Source organism: Prionailurus viverrinus, chromosome D1 (genome assembly GCF_022837055.1).
Source record: "Prionailurus viverrinus isolate Anna chromosome D1, UM_Priviv_1.0, whole genome shotgun sequence".
NCBI lineage: Eukaryota > Metazoa > Chordata > Mammalia > Carnivora > Felidae > Prionailurus > Prionailurus viverrinus.
In genome coordinates this window covers 66100399-66121685 of record NC_062570.1, presented here as the reverse complement: position 1 = coordinate 66121685, position 21287 = coordinate 66100399, and the positions used below count along the sequence as shown (strand labels likewise).

Genomic DNA, 21287 nt, shown 5'->3' with positions numbered 1-21287 from the left:
CCAAGCCTGACGTGGAGCTTGATGTCACGAACTGCAAGATTATGACCTGAGCCAAAATCGAGAGTTGGGCACTTAACTGACTGAGCTACCCAGGTGCCCCTTTAATAGCATATTATTCACTGGTTGGTGCAAAATTGTACATAGAGCAGAAGTTTTTTATCTGAGTTAGTAGGGTAGTAGATTGGATAATTGGAAAAGTCATTTCAGTCTGAGAATCCTAAAAATGATACATATATCCATTAAACATTGTATTTTAGTGTAAAACATGGTTGTATAGTCACTAGTCTTTTGATGAAGGGTCTATCTATTTCCTTGGATTATGGGTCCACTAATCTAATGTCTGCACTGTTTTTCTTGCATAAACCACACCTATAATTCATTAACTAGGTTTTCCAGATACATTTTTTTTAAAGGGGAGTGAGAACTTAATGAACTTTACAAAAGAACTGGAATGGAGACTACCTATAGATTTTTGTAGTTTTCCCTAGTTTTTTGTGCTTAATTGCCTCATGATATGCCTAATTCAATTATAGTATTTTTTAGCCACTTTGCATTATTCAGTCTTTTTAAAGCATTTAATTTTGTTTTCAGAGAAAATTCTTTTTTTTGTCCTCATTTCACCATTTATTTACATAATATTTGGTTAAATTATATAATTTATCTGTGTACACAGATACGTTATGTGCGCTAGTTGAACTAACGCAGATAAGTCTTGTAACAAATGTAACTGATTTTTGATAAGCATACATTAGTTTTTATTGCAAAAGTAATGCATGCTGCTTAAGGCATACAATCAAAACAATTCCAAAGGGAATACAATGAACTCTCCTTTCCTCTCTCCCACTGGTGTTAGCAAGAGATCAAGTTTCTTGTATATCCCTAGTGAAAATAGTCGTTTTTTAAAAATGTCTATTTATTTATTTATTTATTTTGAGAGACAGAGAGAGCGCGTGTGTGTGTGTGAGAAAGAGCGGCGGAAGGGCAGAGAGAGAGAGAGAGACAGAGAGACAGAGAGAGAGAGAGAAAGAGAGAGAGAGAGAGAGAGAGAGAGAGAGAGAGAATCCCAAGCAGGCTCCGTGCCACCAGCGCAGAGCCTGACACGGGGTTCGATCTCACAAACTGAGATCATGACCTGAGCCAAGATTAAGAATCATATGTTTAACCAACTGAGCCACCCAGGTGCCCCATAAATAATAGTTTTTAAAAAACAAATAAATAATGTATGGGCAAACAAGGCAAAGAACGTTGAAAATTTCCCTTTTTCACCTAGAATTCTTTTTCTATGAAGTGACTTCTTAATTTCTTAGTGCCTTCCACCCCCCCAGATTTTTTTAAGCAATTAACTATTTTTATGTTAAGTGTTGAGTACATATGTATTAATTGTAATGTTCTTTAAAGTATTCATATACATTATGATACATGTATGGTATATTAAAAACTGATGCTAAAATTTAATATACATATGTATATGTTTTAAATATGGTATATTAAAACTGAGAAAAAAGCCTTTCAGTTATGTGATAGGAATTTTAACACATTGCTAAAGGTTATATAATGAAGTGTACCCCTGGTTATCCTTTAGAGAGATTACCACTGTCTCCTGTTTCCTTCCAGACATAATCATGCATATATGCTTTTTAGAAACAACACAAATGGGAGCATGCTAGTCATTGTTTTGCAATTTCTTTAATAATGGATCTTGGAGATATTGGACATAGAGATTAGTTTATTTCCTAAGAACAAAGAATACACAAGAAACATCCTTGTTCATACAGTTTTCACAGAAGTGTGAGTATGCAAAGGCAGTTTATGATTCGGTTTCTAATGTGCAGGACTTGCCCTGTAGATTGTTTAGGAGTGGACTTATCTGTAAAGTGTTCCCAAGGCTATTATCTTTCTCTGCACAGAGACAAGTCATAAAGACAAGCAGATTCCTCCCTCCTTCCTCACCATGAAGCAGTGGTCATTGTAATCCCACTATACTTTGCATTATTACCTCTTTTTGTTAAAAGTAATTGCTCAGTTAATGTTAGGGGAGCCATAAGAGAACACAGTTGTCTAGAGCTGAAGTGTTTCCAGTTGATTTGATTGTTTGAAATGGTTTGGATGCACATGACCTTCAGCTGCATCCTATTTATTGGTTTTGCCTTCTTGAAATGATGAGCACAGACACAGGCAATGGCAAAGGAAGTGCTGATTTGATCATTTGTGTTGTGTACACAAACGGGTTTTTGCTATTGCATACAGCTCTTGGAGGTCAGCATCCTAGTGTGGGTACCACAGATTACTGGAACCCTGAGGTATTGTTTGCTAGGCCATCCTTCAGGTGGGATGTTGCTTTTTAAAAATATAAATATAGAGAGAAAAAGAAACTCAGAATTCACATAGACCAGAAAGGCCATACAATTCCACGTTTCTAGTATCAATAAAGTTAAGCCACATAGATGGAAAGCAGCTTAGTCTTTTTTTCCACGTTTTTTTTTTTTTATTTATTTTTGGGACAGAGAGAGACAGAGCATGAACGGGGGAGGGGCAGAGAGAGAGGGAGACACAGAATCGGAAACAGGCTCCAGGCTCCGAGCCATCAGCCCAGAGCCTGACGCGGGGCTCGAACTCACGGACCGTGAGATCGTGACCTGGCTGAAGTCGGACGCTTAACCGACTGCGCCACCCAGGCGCCCCGGAAAGCAGCTTAGTCTTGAGAGGAGATTATGTCTGACCTCAAAAAGTGTTTTGTTTCTAAGAATCCCATAATTTCAAGTGCATCACAAGGAATTCTTCAGAGATTTCAATCTGAAGCAAATAAAGTTACCCACTTTTACAAAAATAAGTGGTCTGAGTTTTAGATGCTAGATTACATTTATCCTGAAGAGTAGGGAAAAACCAGAACTAGATTTCTGTGATACTGAAAAACTTGCTTTGATGGAGCAGAGAAGGCCTCTTTCTTCAGACTCTAGCATGCTCTGTGTTATGGTTATAGAGCAGATGTTCCCAGACCTGCAGCTAGGAACCATACCTAGTAGTCCAGTGCCAGGAAGTCTCATGACAGAGGCATTTTTGGGACTCCTTTACTTAGACTGTCTGTTGGCCTTCTGTGAGATGTTACTGTCCCTGAGCAGACATGCCAGAAATGCCAGCCACATAAAACACCTGCTTTACTGACTTTGGGTAAAGGAAGGAGGAAGTGGTTTGGTTTTCTCATGATTAAAAAGACCTCTGGTACCTCTGACCCCCACCCCCTAAGATTCAGAAGTGTGTGTGTGTGTGTGTGTGTGTGTGTGTGTGTGTGTGTGTGTATACACACTGAAAATGGGGGTGGGATATTTCAGTGAATATTTATTCAGAATATGTGTTTGAGAGCCAGTGTTCAGACATAGTAGTAAGACTAAACCAGCTTTAAATACCACTTGAAGGTTTTCTCCCACGCTTTTACATTCTTTTGATTCATCTTAATTTTGAATTTTAAAATAAATTCTTAGGATGTCTGAGATTCTCAAGATTGTTGCTCTTGAGTAGATTATTTACAGACATTCACATGTAGAAGAATATAGGAATTGAAGTCTCATCTGGAGAATCATGAGAATTTGTCTTAATAACGATTATTGGGGCACCTGGGTGGCTCAGTTGGTTGAGTGTCTGACTTTGGCTCAGGTTGCAGTCTCGTGGTTCGTGGGTTCTAGCCCCACATTGGGCTCTGTGCTGACAGGGTGGAGCCTGCTTTGGATCCTCTATCCCCCTCTCTCACTTCACTTCTCCTGCTCACATTCTTTCTCTCAAAAATAAATAAACATTAAAAAAATAATGATTGTTGGAGTAGTCATTGAGCAGAAGAATTTCAGCAGAAAGATAAAATAATAAGTTGTATGGTGTCCCATGGAATTGGGGTATCAGGTGAAGAAGAGGCTGAGGATAGAGCTTGCAATGGTGTAAATTTTGTTGCTCAGTTTTTGTTTACTTTCATGTGGGACTAAATACTTTTTCTGAAATTATTTATATTATTTATATAAAACCTAATTTAATTCTTCAAAGATTGCTTTTTTTTTTTAATTTGGGAAATGTTTTTGTTGTTGCTTGAATGAGGTGGGGAATCTTCACAAAGTAGTTTTTTTAAAAAAAGTTTATTTACTAAATATTAAAAAAAATTTTTTTTCAATATTTATTTTTGAGATACAGAACATAAGTGGGGGAGGGGCAGAGAGAGAGGGAGACAGAATTTGAAGCAGTCTCCAGGCTCTGAGCTGTTAGCACAGAGCCTGGCCTGGGGCTTGAACTCACAAACTGTGAGATCATGACCTGAGCTGAAGTCGGATGCTTAACCGACTAAACCACTTAGGCACCCTTTTGCTAAATAGTTTTTAATACAGGAATGACCATGCTTTGTGTGGGCACAATGAAAAATGAGACAGACTCTCTCCTTGAACTCTTATTAGTTTGCCCTGATCTTTAGTGAATATGAGAAGCTCATGTTCTTTTGTCCTTCTGCTAAACTGTTTTTTTTTTTTTAATTGATGATCAAATCTCTGAGTTTACTTTTATGCACTGATTGGTTATATCACTCATTTGTCAAGTGCCTTAGTTCCCCCAAAGAAGCATATGAGGCATTTTCCTATAGTACCTTTAAAATGTTCAAGATAATGAAATTTTAGTCATTAATCTCTATTTATTTGCATTACTAGTTAAAAGACTATTTGTAGGTCATGTTCTTTTTTGCTTAGCTGAGATAGTGAGCAAATGTAGGGTACTTTACTGAACTTCTACATAGTTGGTACATATCAGCTTTTGTTCATTTTTACTCAACCTTCCTCATTTTCTGGAAAGCTTTTTGTTACTTATAACTCTTTTATGAACCAAGCTGTGATTTGTTTAAATGATGGGGTGGGGTTTTAGTATATGAAACCACTTTAACCCTCATGAAAGCTCATTTGAAAACAACCATTCCAAAGGATATTACTCATATGATTTTAAAATTTATGTTCCTGCTTTGTCCTTAAATGCCTGAAACCATTTTACCATTTGTGAAGAGTAATTTAAAAAAAAGTTTTTTTAATGTTTATTTATTTTTGAGAGAAATAGGGACAGAGTGCGAGTGGGGGAAGGGCAGAGAGAGAGGGAGACACAGAATCCAAAGCAGACTTCCAGCCGTCAGCACAGAGCCCAGTGCGGGGCTCTAACCAATGAAGCGCAGGATCATGACCTGGGCCGAAGTTGGCTGCCCAACTGACTGAGCCTCCCAGGTGCCCCTGTGAAGAATAATTTTTAAAATTTCACTTGTAACTGGTCCATTTTATTGGCTTTGCCAGTGTATTTATTACTTATTGTTTTGTAAAACACGTCCAGAAATTGTGTTCTAAAGGAAAGCAAAACTTTGAACACAAGCCTTCCCTCCCCAACTAAGATCCCTGACCTAGAGTTAAGAGTTTTGAGGCCTGAAAGTCAATGTTTTGAGTCTTTCATATCCTCAGGAAGCTTTTCATTGATCTGTTAAAATAACATATTTGTGCTGTTCCCATTGAGGAAAAGTTCCAGGTGAAAGACAGACTTGGCTAGTGTAGAAAACCAGCTGCTGCATGCTGTGTGGTTCTTTGGTCTTAATCTTGAAGGCAGAGCTCACATTAGTTCCTTATAGGATGCAGACATATCTGAGTGGTAAAAGAGACTGTTTTGGCTTCCATGCTGAATGAAGACCCTTTTTTTTGTTGTTGTTCCAGTTCCCCAACCCCTTTCTACTTAAGAGAATCTACTTAACATTCTGGTTTAGTATTTGGAGCAAGGTGGTATTTAGGATTTCTACTGTATTTCCACACTAAATTTTATCACTTGCGAGAACCTGTATGTGAGGGTTAAATTTCAGCTTGTGGTCCACTGAGGTCTCTGGGTTGTCTTTCTGGGTACCCACAAGGGAATCACACTCTGAGCATACCCTTGCTGAAGTTTATCCTGACTGTTTCTAAATGTGAAATTGTATTGAAGTTTTTAACTTGTTATTTGGCAAGCAGGTGCTTTGTTTTTGACTGGTTTGTTTTTTGTTTTTTGTTTTTTGTTTTTACCTAGATTACCAGAGACTGATGACTGTGGCGGAGACAATTACAGCTCTCATGTTTCCTTTCCAGTGGCAGCATGTCTATGTCCCTATTCTCCCGGCTTCTCTCCTACATTTTTTAGATGCTCCTGTTCCATACCTGATGGGCTTGCATTCCAATGGCTTGGATGACCGGTCAAAGCTGGAGCTGCCTCAAGAGGTAAGAGGAATGCGGAGTTTGAGTGCTGGTGCCTTTGGTCCCAATCCAGGATTGGAGGGAGGATGGCTTTGGGATGAGCCCAGGGTGGTGTCTCCAAGTTTATTTTATTTTATTTTGAGGAACATAAATTACTTTCCAGGAAATAAGTAAAAATGATGAACATTTAGCTTAGTTTATGTTGTTCCAGAAACACTTGTCATCTTTATTATATGGCATACATACATTGTAATCCCTGTGTTTATACTATCGTGAATTGCCTTTTTCATTTGCAGTTTTTCTTTTTTTTTTAAGTTTATTTATTTATTTATTTATTTATTTATTTTTAAATTTTTTTTTTTTAACGTTTATTTATTTTTGAGACAGAGAGAGACAGAGCATGAACGGGGGAGGGTCAGAGAGAGGGAGACACAGAATCTGAAACAGGCTCCAGGCTCTGAGCTGTCAGCACAGAGCCTGACGCGGGGCTCGAACTCATGGATCATGAGATCATGACCTGAGCCGAAGTCGGCTGCTCAACCGACTGAGCCACCCAGGCGCCCCTAAGTTTGTTTTTATTTTGAGAGAGAGTGCACGTGTGCACCAGTGGGGGAGGGGCAGAGCGAGAGGGAGAAAGAGAATCCTAAGCAGGCTCCATGCTGTTGGCACAGAGCCTGACATAGGGCTCCATCTCACAAACTGTGAGATCATGACCTGAGCCAAAATCAAGAGTCGGATGTTTAACCGACCAGGCCACCCAGGCACTCCATATGTAGTTTTTCAAGCCAGTATTTTACATACTTTTCAAGACATTTATTAGAAAATCATTTTATTATGTAAAACTTTTAAATATACACAATGCATAATGAATTCTTGTGTTCTTAACACCTAGCTTCAGCAGTTATACATATTAAATTATATTTAAGAAATTTTTTATTTTAGAGACAGAGCTTGAGTGGGGAGAAGGGCAGGGAGAGAGAGAGAGAGAGAGAGAGAGAGAGAGAGAGAGAGAGAAAGAAAGAAAGAAAGAAAGAGAGAAAGAAAGAAAGACTCTTAAGCAGGCTCCATGCTGAGTGTGGCTTGATCCCATGACGCCAGGATCGTGACCTGAGCCCAAATCATGAGTCAGCCACTCGACTGAGCCACCCAGGTGCCCCTAAATTGCATTTTAATTCTATACCTCTCATTCCCTTATTGTTTTAAGGAAATCCCACATAATATAATTTCATAATTACTTCATTACACCAAGTATTAATAAATCAGTGAGTTTCTTTTATAGGCCAAGTTTATATGTAATAGTTGACCTGATCATAGTGATTCTTGTGGTGCTGAACCAGCTTTGAAAACTTTCCTTTCAAGATAAGGAAGACCTTGAGAGAATGCTTTTCCTCTCTTTCTATGAGGATGGTCTCCTCCTCTTTCCTATTGTTTCAAATACCAAAGAATTAATTAAAAATATGTATTTACTTGTTTATTTTCTACTTTATTCAAAATATATTTAAAGCATGATTAAAATAAGATTGTTTTATTTATTTATTTATTTTTCTTTTTTTAATGTATGTTTATTTTTGAGAGAGAGAGAGTGTGTGTATGTGAGCAGAGGAGGGGCAGAGAGAGCGAGAGAGAGAGAGCCACAGAATCTGAAGCAGGCTTTGAGCTGTCAAGCACAGAGCCCGACGTGGGGCTCGAACTCACAAACTGTGAGATCATGACCTGAGCTGAAGTCGGATGCTCAACTGACTGAGCCACCCAGGTGCCCCTTATTTTTCTGGAATTATCCATAGAACTGGTCTACCTTTTTATGTCATTTTGTGGCTGGTATGAAACTACTTGGGGAAAGGGCTTTCGTACACTGAATTTCTCAGTCATTAGAAAGGCCTGGGAACAAGACTTTGGAGGATACATACACTGGTGTTAACATGGCTTTATTTCCTCACTTCATCAAAATGTTTTTGGAGGGAGATTTTTGCATAATTGAGTAATATTAGTATTAGTAAGGAGACCTCCAAAGAAGAGAACAGTCGCACGGACTTGTTTGTGAGCTTCATTCATGTCGTTGGGCATGTCTGGGCAGCATCCTTGATGAAACCCTGATAATTAGATCACACCTGTAATATTTAAATTATAGTCAAATGCATCTCTTTTTTTTCCTCTCTCCTTTGGTTTTACAATCAAAATGTCTTCCTCGTAGCTTCTGATGTTTCCACCCCCTTTGCTTCTTTGGTTTTATAGAGCTTTGTGTTGTTTGGAGTAGGACAAGATTGATTAAGGAAGAAAAGATCTAAATGATAGAGAAAATCATTGAGTTGGGGTATTAGGTTTTTATGTATGTTTGTCTGTTTTACTGGTAAATACACATGAAGAATAGTTATCAAAGATTGGAGATTGGGGAGTTTCTGTTTGCTTTGTTTTATTTTTTTAAGTTTATTTATTTATTTTGAGAGAGCATGCTCTCCAGTAGGGGAGAGGCAGAGAGAGAGAGAGAGAGAGAGACAGAGAGAGAGAGAGAGAAACCTGAGCAGGCTCTGAACTGTTAACAGAGAGCCCAATGTGGGGCTTGAACCCCTGAACCATGAGATCATGACCTGAGCTGAAATTGAGAGTTGGTTAGGATGCTTAACTGAGCCACCCAGGTGCTCCTTCTTGATGGTTTAAACAAAGCCATAATTTAAATTGACACCTCTTCATAGTAAACCTAATTATAATTTTATAAAGTCAAAATAAGAATAAGAACAAAAAATGGTAGAAGGTGGGAAACCTAAAGAGGTGTGCTACCCACCAGTCTAATGAGTAGGACTCTAGTTAAGAAGCCACTTTTCTCAGTTTTATTTTTATCTTTGGCATCAACTTGACATATGTTTGGGGCAAGTTCTGTTCCCTGTGGGATCCCTCAGCATCATTTTTTGGGTGCCTCATGTATATGGGTATATGAAGAGGCTGCTAGGAGCCCAGCAATTTTCTTAACTGGGGGATTCGGTGAGACTGAGAAACCAAGTGTTGTTTGAGAAACCCAAAAGTTCACTCTGTTCTGATGTTGCTGCTGCTTCCACTTTTGCAGTATTCCCCATCATTGCCACATCCTTTGCCTTTCCTTGTGGTCTGCTTGGGAAGGGGAGGCATGTGGAATACCTGTGCATACTTAATAAGTAGTTCTAGGATTTCAGAGTCCCACTTCATCCAGACTGGCCCTCTGAGGGTGACATATTTGTGTGGGGTGTTTGATAGCTGGATATTTACCTTGATTTTTAGCAGATAACTCTAGAATATCTGAGCCTGGATAGTTCCCCATGGGGAACTTTAAGTTGGGGAGAACTGACTTTCTCATGGAGTAAAGCACCATGAAAGGTATACATAATGAATGAAGACTAATAAATAATATCTCTGAAAGACAACTTTGGGATGTCTCACAAATGATACACGGTTATAGTAAGACAACTTGCGGATGTCTCACAAATGATATATGGTGGTTTTTTGTTTTTGTTTTTGTTTTTTTTTAAGATTTTATTTTTAGGTAGTCCATACACCCAACATGGGACTCAGACTTATAAAGTTGGAGATTAAGAGTCACGTGCTCTATGGACTGAGACAGCCAGGTGCCCCATAAATGATATATTAAAAAAAATTTGTTTTTAGTGCTTATTTTTGAGAGAGAGTGTGAACAGGGGAGAGGCAGAGAGAGGGAGACACAGAACCGGAAGCAGGCTCCAGGCTCTGAGCTGTCAGCACAGAGCCTGATGTGGGGCTCAGACTCACGAACTGTGAGATCATGACCTGAGCCGAAGTTAGATGCTTAATCGACTTAGCCACCCAGGCACCCTGAATGATATGTTTATAGTAAAAAATTCTAACAGTGCCCCTATGAAGAATAAAGGGTAGCTTTATTGGGTGGCTCAGTCGGTTAGGCATCCAACTCTTGATATTGGCTTAGGTTGTGATCTTGGTGGTCATGAGATCCCTGCTGATCGTGGAGCCTGCTTTGAATTATTTCTCTCTCCTCTTCTTTCTCTGCCCCTCCCCCACTCACACTTGTGAGCTTACTCTCCCTCCCTCTCTCTAAATAAACACTGGAAAAACCTTCCTTTTAAAAAAAGAATAAAGTAAAAATTACTTTGAATTTTTTCACCCAGAGATAACTACTTTTAACATTTTGGTGGACATCCTGAGGTATCTTTACACTACTGGAGGGACTTTGAGGCAGAACTAATGGGCCTGTGCAAGGGTGCATCATCAGGGTAGTGGAGCAAGCTTGATTTATAAAAGGGACTTTCTCCAGAGGGATGGAGACTGTACATTTCCTGGATCCCTAAATCAGAATTCATCAGTCCCTGCCTCATCTTGGGGCATCAGAAGTCTGTGAAAAAACCCTTTGTTTCTTTTTATACCAACACATGAGTTCAGTTGTCCCTGAGCAAGGGAAAGTGCTGAGCTGCCTTTGTGAGGCATTCTTTGTCCTGTGCTTCTCTTTTGGGTGCTATTGTGTGAGTCCAGGAAGGAGTCATGTTGTCCATATGTCAGGGGAAGCAGGCAAAGGATATTAGAATAAAGGGTGTGTGTGTGTTACTTCTTTATGTCTTGGGTCTTTCTGTCTTTCCTGATGGTTTTTCTCCTTTCTCAGGACACTCCTTCAATAGCTTTTTTCCCAATAATGTGTGTGTGTTGAGCTCCTCCCCCTCAGTGAATAACATGGGAATAGACTAGAGGTGAGGCTGGCTGTGATTTGGTGTTGGGAACTCAGGGTGGGAAGGGGCATTGTGACCTCCTGCAGGAAAAGATTTGGGAGACTTTCTGGGATTTGGGGGATCCATGTGGTTATTACCCAGAGCAGCTAAGTCTTCTCATGGCTTCTTCCAAACAACACAGGAGGTTAATTAACTGAGGAAAACTGATCATGTGGGTTCAGTGCCTCTTTTAGGCTTCTTGTCCCTCAAGCTGTTTTGTAGGACTTGTCCTCTTAGCTGAGGAAAGGGGTGCATGAGGAGTTTGAGGTAGGTTTGCAAATTACTTCTGTTTGCCAGAGCCCTCAGTGTGCTGTGAGGAAACAGTGTGAGGCTATGTATGAGTTTAGTATTTGAATGACGTCCTATTTCACTTTACCTTTTCATTCCTACCTTCTTCAGCCCAACACTGCAAAGAATGGCTATACTGGTGTCTACTCAGAGGTGCCTATCTAATCTAGCCCATCTCTAAAGTGTGCCTGAGTTGTATTCTCCCCTCTAGCTACCTCCTACCAGGAGTGTATCTATAATATAGGGACATAGCATGTGGAGTTCATAAAATTCTTTACAGACATTCTGTATTTGGCTCACATCAGTGGGAGAAAAGCCAACCAAGCATTGTTGAGTGGATGCAGTTATTTTTAGATGCTTCTGTGTTTCCAATTGGACAAAATGCTTTTTTTCTATAAAAAGAGGAGAACCAGTGGGGTAAATGATTGCATTGTTTGCCTGTGGTGGGTTACAGAGCTTTATTCTGACGGGGCTTATGAGGCAGGTGATCTTCATGACTAGATTTAATTGTTTTACTATCTTTTTTAATGGCTTGATGTGAAAGCATTTATAATTTTAAATAAATCTTTTTTAAAAAAATGTTTTATTATTTTTTTTTGAGAGAGAGACAGAGCATGTGTCGGGGAGGGGCAGATAGAGAGGGAGGCAAGGAATCTGAAGCAGGCTCCAGGCTCTGAGCTGTCAGCACAGAGCCCAACACGGGACTCAAACTGGTAAACCACAAGATCCTGACCTGAGCCGAAGTAGACGCTTAGTCTACTGAGTCACCCAGTCACCCCTATAATTTTAAAGTCTTAACAGGAAAAACAAAAAGCCAATTTTTAGGTGTTAAACACTTACTGGCACTTTTTCTAGGCAGGGCTCAAACTTGTTATTCAGTGGAGGAATTACAAAAAGTGAATTTTAAAGTGATTCTTCTTTTAATCTTTGTATCTTAGATAAGAGAAAGTTCTCCCTCTCTCTTTTTTAACTTTATTTATTTTGAAAGAGAGAAAGAACAAGCCGGGGAGGGGCTGAGAGAGGGAGGGAAAATCACAAGCAGGCTCTGCTTTAGTGTGGAGCCAGACATGAGGCTTGAATCCATTAGCTGTGAGATATGACCTGAGTCGAAACCAAGAGTCTGGACGTTTACTGACTGAGCCACTCAGGGACCCCAAAAGTTCTCCTTTTTGATTATAGATTGGTAAATTGAATAGTTTCATGCACCCAGCAGATGTTTATGCATGGACATGTTAAAACATGCAGTTTTAATAGATTGAGAGCTTGTGGAATAGTTTTATTTAGCTAGACTTATGTTACCCTCCTGCCTCTTCTTTTAGGATGCAAGACTTATTGGTAGGGGGAAAAATAGAAGGATCAATGGATCGGCACTTTGATATAACATAGAGGTGCCATCCTAAAGGAGGGACTATTTAATAATGGAGCTGGAAAAATTGCTTGTCCATAAGGAGAAAAAATAAAAAAGGATCCCCACATTCCACTGTAACAAAAATCAACTTGAGATGGATTAAGAAGTGATAAATGTCACAAGCAAAAGTTTAAAATCTTCTGAAGATAATATTAATAAATGTATTTCTAACCTCTGAGTAGGGACTTTATAAACAAGATACAGAAAGCACTATCCATAAAATAAAAGATTGAAGGGAGCCTAGGTGGCTCAGTTGGTTGAGTGTCTGACTCTTGATTTCAACTCAGGTCATGATCCAAGGGTTGTGAGATTACGCCCGTCACTGGGTTCTGCATTGAGTGTGGACCCTGCTTGAGATTCTCTCCCCCCCCCCCCCACTTCTGCCCCTCTCTCCTGCTCTCTCTCTCAAAAAATAAAAAATAAAAAATAATTAAAAAAATATTGATAAATTTGATTTTTTAAATTAAGAGAAAGACATCTTAAAAAGATATGATAAAAACTGGAAGATACGTGTAACATATATAACCTACAAAAGTCAGCATTAGGAGATTGTAAAGAACTTGTACAAACCAGTAAAATGATAAGCAACCCAGTAGAAAAATGGGCTAAAGACATGAACAGGTATTGCACAAAAAATACACATTTTTTCACTAGCAACCAGAGAAGTGTAAATTAAATGCACCCAAATCAGTGGCAAAATTAGGAAATATGGTGATACCAAGTTTTGGAAGGATTTGGATCAATAGGATCACTTTAGATTGCTGGTAAAAATATAAACTGTTATAACCACTTTGGACACAGCTAGGCCTTATCTTATAAAGTTGAACATTTGCATAGCTTACCACACAGCAGTTCCATTCCTAGGGTACACCCAAGAGAAGATCTTGCATCCATGTCCAAGAAAACATGTAAAAATGTCAAAGCAGTAAACAGGAAAGAACTTAAATGCCCTTCATTGGGAAAATTGATAAATTGTGTTATATCCACATAGTGTGGAATATTATATAAGAGTGAAAATGAGTAACATAGCTACGAACAACAAAATGGCTGAATTTTAGTAGCCTCCTGTTGAGTGAAGAAAAGTAGTACCATAACATTCCTTAAGGAGTGGTAATCTTTTCATAAATTTAAAAAACAAGCAAAAACTTTAAGGCATATATAAATTATAAAACAAAAGCCAAAAAGGTAATAGAGAATTCTGGATAGTGGTTACCTGGGGAATGGGAATGTATAGGTTGGGGATGGTATTGGGGAGGATTAGATAGATAAAGTATCTGGTAATGTTCTAGTTCTTGGATTGGGCAGGAAAAGAATGTCTTTAAGATTGTCCTCAGAAAGTTTTCCATTTACATTCCTTTTTTTTGGTTTGTTTTTTAAGTTTTTTTAATGTTTATTTTTGAGAGAGAGACAGAATGAGAGCAGGGCAGGGGCAGAGAGAGAGAGGGAGACACAGAATCCAAAGCAGGCTCCAGGCTCTTGAGCTGTCAGCACAGAGCCTGATGTGGGGCTCGAACTCAAGAACTGCGAGATCATGACCTGAGCCGAAGTTCGATGCTTCACTCATTGAGCCACCCAGGTGCCGCCAGTTTACGTTCCTAATAACAGTGTTTGAGATGTTTGTTTTCCTAATATTTGGCTGGCATTGGACATTATAAATCTTGTAAATCTTTGTCAGCACAGTAGATGAAAAGTATTTTGTTTTTATTTCTTAGATTATTAAAATTGAACATCTTTTCATATATTTGATGTTAATCAGGTGAAAGAAAGTTCTTCTGTGTTTGCCTTCCATAACCAATTTCTACTTTTCAGTTGGGTGAATTTATTTTTATCTTAATGATTTCTTTGGCTATTAACCTTTTACATGTTATACATAACAATTACTGTTTCCTAGATTGCTTATCTTTTAATTTTTTTATGGCAGTATTTACCTTTATGGTTTTTAGCTCTATATAAAGTTTAGAAAGCCCATTCCACCTTAAGATAGAATAGTAACTTTTTATAGTTTCTTTTAATGCTTTTGTGGGTTTATTTAATTTTTTTAATGTTTATTTTTGACAGAGAGAGAGACAGAGACAGAGACAGAGACAGAGCATGAGTTGGGGAGGGGCAGAGAGAGAGGAAGACCCAGAATTTAAAGCAGGCTCCAGGCTCTGAGCTGTCAGCACAGAGCCCGACGTGGGGCCCAAACTCACGGACTGCAAGATCATGACCTGAGCCGAAGTCCGACACTCAGCCGACTAAGCCACCCAGGCGTGCCTTGTGGATTTATTTAACTTTTTTTAAACTTTTTTAATGGAAAATGTTGAACACGTGTAAGAGTAAAGGGACTAGCATCCATTGTTTTATGATAATCATCAACTCATGGCCACTTTTCTTTCTCTACCCTCCTCCTCCCCACTCACCTTACTTGATTATTTTGAAACAGATCTCACACAGCATTATTATGTTATTGAAATATATTTAGTTTGTATCTCTAAAAGATACTCTTTTTAAGAAAATAAGGTAGATTTTTTAAAAAATTATTTTAAAATGTTTATTTTTGAGAGAGAGAGACAGAACGTGAGTGGGAAAGGGGCAGAGAGAGAGGGAGACATAGAATCTGAAGCAGGCTCCAGGCTCTGAGCTCTCAGCACAGAGCCTGACACAGGGTTCAAACTCACAAACTGTGAGAGCAAGACCTGGGTCAAAGTTGGACGCTTAACCAACTGAGCCACATAGGCGCCCCTGTTTTTTATATTTAAAGCTTCAATCTTAAATTTATTTTTGGGTATGGTATTCTATTTTAACATTTCTAAATGTACAGCCATTGTCCCCGAAACATTTATTCAATAATCCATCCACAATAAATGGGTCTGTTCAAGATTCTCCTTTTTTTTTTTTTTTTTTTTTTAATGTTTATTTATTTTGGAGAGAGACAGAACGTGAGTGGGGAAGGGGCAGAAAGAAAGAGGGAAACAGAGTCTGAAGCAGGCACCAGGCTCTGAGCTGTCAGCACAGGACCCGACGCGGGGCTCGAACTCACAAACTGTGAGATCATGACCTGAGCCGAAGTCAGACGCTTAACTGACTAAGCCACCCAGGTACCCCAAGATTCTCTTTTTCCAACAGATTACTGTTTTATGTTTATATTAGAATCCAGTAAGGCAAGTATTTTCTTAAAATTTTCTTGGCTGTTTTATTTTTTCAGGCAAAATTCAGAATCAGTTCATCAGACACTCCTTTTAAAACAAAAATCTGGGATTTTGAAAAAAATTACATTAAACTTACAAATAAGTAGGGGCATTATTAGCATCTTTTCAATATGGAATTTTCCTACCTAGTAATATTGTTATGATATCCATTGATTGAAGTTATTCCACAGTGATAATAACAATGTTAATTGGCATTTGTTACGTACTTTGAGCCTAGCTATAAATCTCAACATTTATTGTCTCATAATCCTCAAATTTATGGTATAGGTAATATTATCATTTCTGTTATGAACAAAACAGAAATACTCTTAAGCATTTAAACACTGCAATGGAGGCAATAATAGTTGTCTTGGTTAGCTAGACAGGTTCATGGTTATAAGATAAATATATATATATTTTTAATGTTTATTTCTGAGAGAGAGAGTGTGTGAGAGCACCAGCAGGTGAAGGGCAGGGAGAGGGGAACAAAGAATTCAAAATGGGCTCCGTGCTAACAGCAGAGAGCCTGATGGGGGGCTCAAACTCAGGAACCGCAAGATCATGACCTAAGCCGAAGTCAGACGCTCAACCAACTGAACCCACCAGGCATCCCGAGACAAATATTTTTTAAAAAGCCTTTTCTAATGTATTGTTACAAACAAATTCCAACGGGAATAGGAACTATAATAGATTTAAGTTAAATTGAATAAGAAATGCGTAAGACTTCTAAGGAGAAGGGTGGATGGTTAAGAGCTTGAGTGTATGTCTGAAGTCAGGCTAGAGGAGTTTGGATCTCAGTTCTACTACTTACTAGCTGTGTGACTTTGAACAAGTTACTTAACCTCTTTATGTCAGTTTTGTCTATAAAATGAGGATAGATGGATATTACCAAACTGTTCTATGTTAATCTAGATTACCTACCTCACTAGCAGTGTATGAGTGCTGTCTCTGTAGGTCCTCTCAAAAGCAACCTTAAAACCAGAAGGAATCACAGAAATCAGTAAGAGCAGCCACCAAATCTTACAAATTAGGACTAAGGCTCAGAAAAGGATGATGGTATGCTCAGGGTCATAAAGGGAGATAGTGATGGAGTGAGATATGGAACCTAGACTTTTTGACTCACTCCTGGTGTTCTTTTTACTATTATAAGAATTCATGAATTCATCAAACATTTTATGAGCATTTACTGTATGTGTGGATTTTGCACTAGATGCTCAACATCTGTGTCATCACAGAATCCCTACCCCTCTCTAAGGTAAGTGTTTTTATCTCTTTTTAACATTCATAACTGAGGAGACAGAATCAGAAGATTAAGTAACTTTCCCTAGAAAGTGGCACGGGAAGATTGGAACCTAGGTCTATTTCCTTCCTGAGCCCCACCTTCTTTATATCATATCTCATATATGCCTATTTCAAATATTTCCTCTTCCCTGTCCTGTTCATTATCCTTTCTAAAGCTTCTTCTTAATGCTCTGGAGTTGTTCACACTCATCCTGTTTTGACTGCCAGGCTAACCTCTGCTTTGTGGACATTGACAACCACTTCATTGAGCTGCCAGAGGACCTGCCTCAGTTTCCCAACAAATTGGAGTTTGTCCAGGAAGTCTCTGAGATTCTCATGGCATTTGGCATTCCCCCTGAAGGAAATCTTCATTGCAGTGAGAGTGCCTCCAAGCTGAAGAGGCTTCGGGCCTCTGAGCTTGTCTCTGACAAGAGGAATGGGAACATCGCAGGCTCCCCTTTGCATTCCTACGAGCTTCTCAAGGAGAATGAAACTATTGCCCGGCTGCAAGCATTGGTTAAGAGGACTGGTGTGAGTCTGGAAAAGGTAAGATGCTGTATATGAGTTTGTGACAGGCTTGGTCTGTGCTAGGGGGCTGTCCTGCTGAAATAAAGTGTGAGATGAGAAAGCACCTAGTTCAGGGCAAGGCTTATTTTCGAGCAGTGAAAGAATGCTCTTGTGTGGGAGACTGGATTTAGCTCTTGCATATATTATCTTAGTAAATGCTATATAGATCTAAATTTGGGTAGCTTCTCACCTGGACATCAAGGAGAGCCTACTGTCATTCTTTGTGAACACGACAGCAGAGTGACTTGGAGGGATGACAGTGGTAATCTTTGTGTTCAGACCTCTTTAAAATCCATTGCCCTGTGAATTTCATGGCAACCTATAGCATACAGGGCAGATATTGTTAACTCCTTTATAGCTCAAGAAACCAAGGGTTAGAGAGCCTGAGTGGCCCAAGATTAAATGCCTGGTAAGTGGCTTAGCTGAGGCTAGATCCTGGTCCTCTTGATGAAGTTTTGAGGGTGATGGGGGGGTTCATGGGGTCTGGAGCTGACAGCCAAGAAAGAATTCTTGAAGGCATCATTGGTGCAAAATGGTGATTTTATTAAAACACAGGGACAGGACTTGTGGGCAGGAAGAGCTGCACTGGGGTCATGATGGGTAACTCATTATGTATCATCAGGTTGGAAGGGGGTCAGGGATAGAGTAAGTCTCCAAGGAATTTTGGAAGCAAGGTTTCCAGGAACTTGAGGGCCTAGCTGTTGTGAGGGAAATACCATTTGTTACCATTTAATAAAACCTCAGTCATGAGACCCTTCAGATGTATATTGAGGGGTCAGAAGCTTGGAGTATGATTGCTGGCATATATCTTGGGGCAGTTGAGATAAAGTAAGCAGACTTACAGGATCCTTGAGATTGGGATAATGTTAAGCCAAGGTTGTCTTTTACACCCCAGCAGAGTGTCATCCTTGAGGCAGCTGAGTTCTTAGAGGGAGGTCACTATGCCAGTCTCAAGGACTTGTCAATGGGCTGTAGGCAGTAAGGGAATTTAATTTTTCATTTGCCTTAATTTCCCACATTACCATGGCAAGCACTTAAAACCCTTTCCTTTGTTCTTGGGTAGCCAGGAGTGTCTGAGGAATATCACACATATTCCACCTTGGGGGGGGAGGGGGGCGGTGGTGGTGGTACCAGCCTGTGTTTTGCCCTCAGCTTGCCTGACACTCTGTCATCATATCCCCCCTGAACAATTTTGACCATTACGTCTTTAAGGTTGCTGAAGGTGGAAGGCCTCATCTTCTGTAGCTTCTTCCTATTGAGTAGGGGCGTAGAGTTGTCCCTACCTGTATGGGTCAATATTGGTCACTTGGGGAACATGTAGGGAGGGTTACAAAAACATAGAGGCAGCTGAATCCAACGTGGGCAACATGCATGAACCTCCTTGAGTAGAAAGGATCATCTGTTAGCTTGAAGTTATTGCAGTGATGGAGTCTTGGCACCAGGCAAAGAGGCATGGGAGAAAATAGCAAAACATAATTAGAATAACTAGAAAGATTGGCCCAAATGAAAGTCCTTTGGTAGCTGACAGAAATCATCCAGTCCAAGAGTTTAACCAATCATTAAAGGAAAGAGAGGGATGTTTAAAGCACCAATTTGAGTATTCATGTCAGTTAGAAATCCAGAAATATTTTTGTGGTAATTTGGAATGTATACACAGCATTTTGTTTTGTTTTTAATTTTTTTAATGTTTATTCATTTTTGAGAGAGACAGAATGCGAGTAGGGGAGGGGCAGAGAGAGAGGGAGACACAGAATCAGAAGCAAGCTTCAGGCTCTGAGTTGTCAGCACAGAGCCCCATGTGGGGCTTGAACTCACGAATTGTGAGATCATGACCTGAGCCGAAGTCGGATGCTTAACTGACTGAGCCACCCAGCACCCCAGCATTTTGTTTTTATAAAAGTATAAGTTCTACCTTGTGCAGCAATTAAAACATCTAAATGCCATTCTGTTTTGTAGAACTGTTTTAGGCATTTGAGTTATTTTAGTATTTAATATAATGTTATTTTGAGAGTCACTTAAGGCTTTAACTGTGTAGTAGGTGGTAAACAGCCATCCTATAGACTCTTGTTTAGTAAGCAATTAGGTAATTAATAAGATGTACTTTTATAGAAACAAGAAAAATACAGGTTAATGGTTAGAGCACATTACAAACCCTGTGTCTGCCAGTGCAGCCAGTGAGATTTTTAGATGTGAGACTTGAACCATCCTCAGATGGGAGTGGGAACAGGCAGCAGGAATCCAATTGGTCTTTCTGGTTTGTAACTCACATGTCTGTGGTGATCCTTTTGAACGGCTCATTGTAAGAAGGAATTGTTAGTAGAAATTGGGGAAAGGAGAATGCAAAAGAAAGGTACAACCATCATAAGAGAAATTTGAGCTTTTCCACAGGTTCACAGGAATAAGAAGGCACATTAGTTTCCTTACTGATTCCCTGTAAAGGGGGTATAGATTTTATTTAGATATGGGAACCTATGAAGAATGCCTCTCTAATTTTACTGCATTGGGAGTATATAATATGACCCAATAGGGGCCTTTTCATTTTGGAGTTAAGCCCCCTGCTGTATTAGACTTTTAATCCTTTAACTAGACCAGGTCTTTTGGATTTATATGGGGTGGGTTTCTAGTAACTGTCAGATCGGGTTTGGAAAGGATATATTTTGCAATATTTAGAGATTTATGAATTAACCTGGCCTCAAGTGAATAATTTAGTAAAATACTATAGTCTTTATCTATTGATAGGTTTACAGTGAGAAAAGTCTTTTTATATGTAGTTGTTGAGGGAATCCATCCCATTTTCCAGTTGTTTAAATAATATGTCCATGGGGTCTTTTTTCTCACAGAATGACAAGCAAGGAGATTGTCCATACCTGTGCTATTGTGACAGTTTTTCTGAATTTTACCTCAAGTTGTCTAGTTTAGGCAAACAACAAACATTTAAAGACCATCAGAACTAGAATTTAACATCCATAACGGTGCGTTATTGAAACATCGTTTTTCTCTCAAAAAACCTTCATTTCCAGAAACAGCCAAATCAAGACTTAGTTTGTTTGTAGTACAAGTTTAGTTTTAACAAACTTGGCCTAATTATTTACATAAACTCAGCAAGAATAGCAATTGATGATAAGGGTCTTTTAAAGTTTGTTTTGCTGGAGCCTTTTTATAAGAAATCTCCAGATTGAACTTTTAGTTGCCTCTCTAGGCCAGAAGCCAAGTGAAGTACTTGCCATCAGACATGCCTGCAATACCTGTAGATTTGGGAGAATTCCTCTTCACAAGGTCCCCAAGATATCCTGAGGTTCCTGCACATGCCAGGAAGTGACATTCTTTACTCACGTGGTAAGACTGTTGGGAACTCTGTAAACAAGGTGACAGGCCAACATTTCCAAGGGGCTTTATTGTTCTGTTTCATAAGTTCAACCTTGGTTCCTTAAAGCTTTAGGGTCATATCTGAGTCTATGCATGTCATTCAAATAGGACATTCTAGTTAAAGCCTTGGTAAAATAACCAGTATTTCCAGTGGTGTCCTGTTACAAGATGAACAGATTCCTATTGAACTTTTGCAAACAATTGTAATTGCCATGAAAGAAAGAATACTGAGAGTTTTTGAATTTCAGAGGGTTTAGGTAGAGAGAAAAGATAA

At 39.2% G+C, this 21287-nt stretch overlaps 1 protein-coding gene across 5 annotated transcripts in view; it reads left to right on the top strand.

Annotated features, from left to right (window-relative positions):
* Positions 1-21287, top strand: part of DENND5A (DENN domain containing 5A) — a 117066-nt gene that overhangs the window by 45201 nt on the left and 50578 nt on the right. For all 5 annotated transcript variants that reach the window (XR_007156170.1, XM_047877272.1, XM_047877271.1 and 2 more), the window contains exons 5-6: positions 6052-6239; positions 17309-17626. Coding sequence is in view for 4 of the 5 variants with exons in the window: in XM_047877272.1 (XP_047733228.1) it covers positions 6052-6239; positions 17309-17626 (506 nt within the window). In the remaining variant the exon portion in view is untranslated. The remainder of the gene's footprint in view (positions 1-6051; positions 6240-17308; positions 17627-21287) is intronic.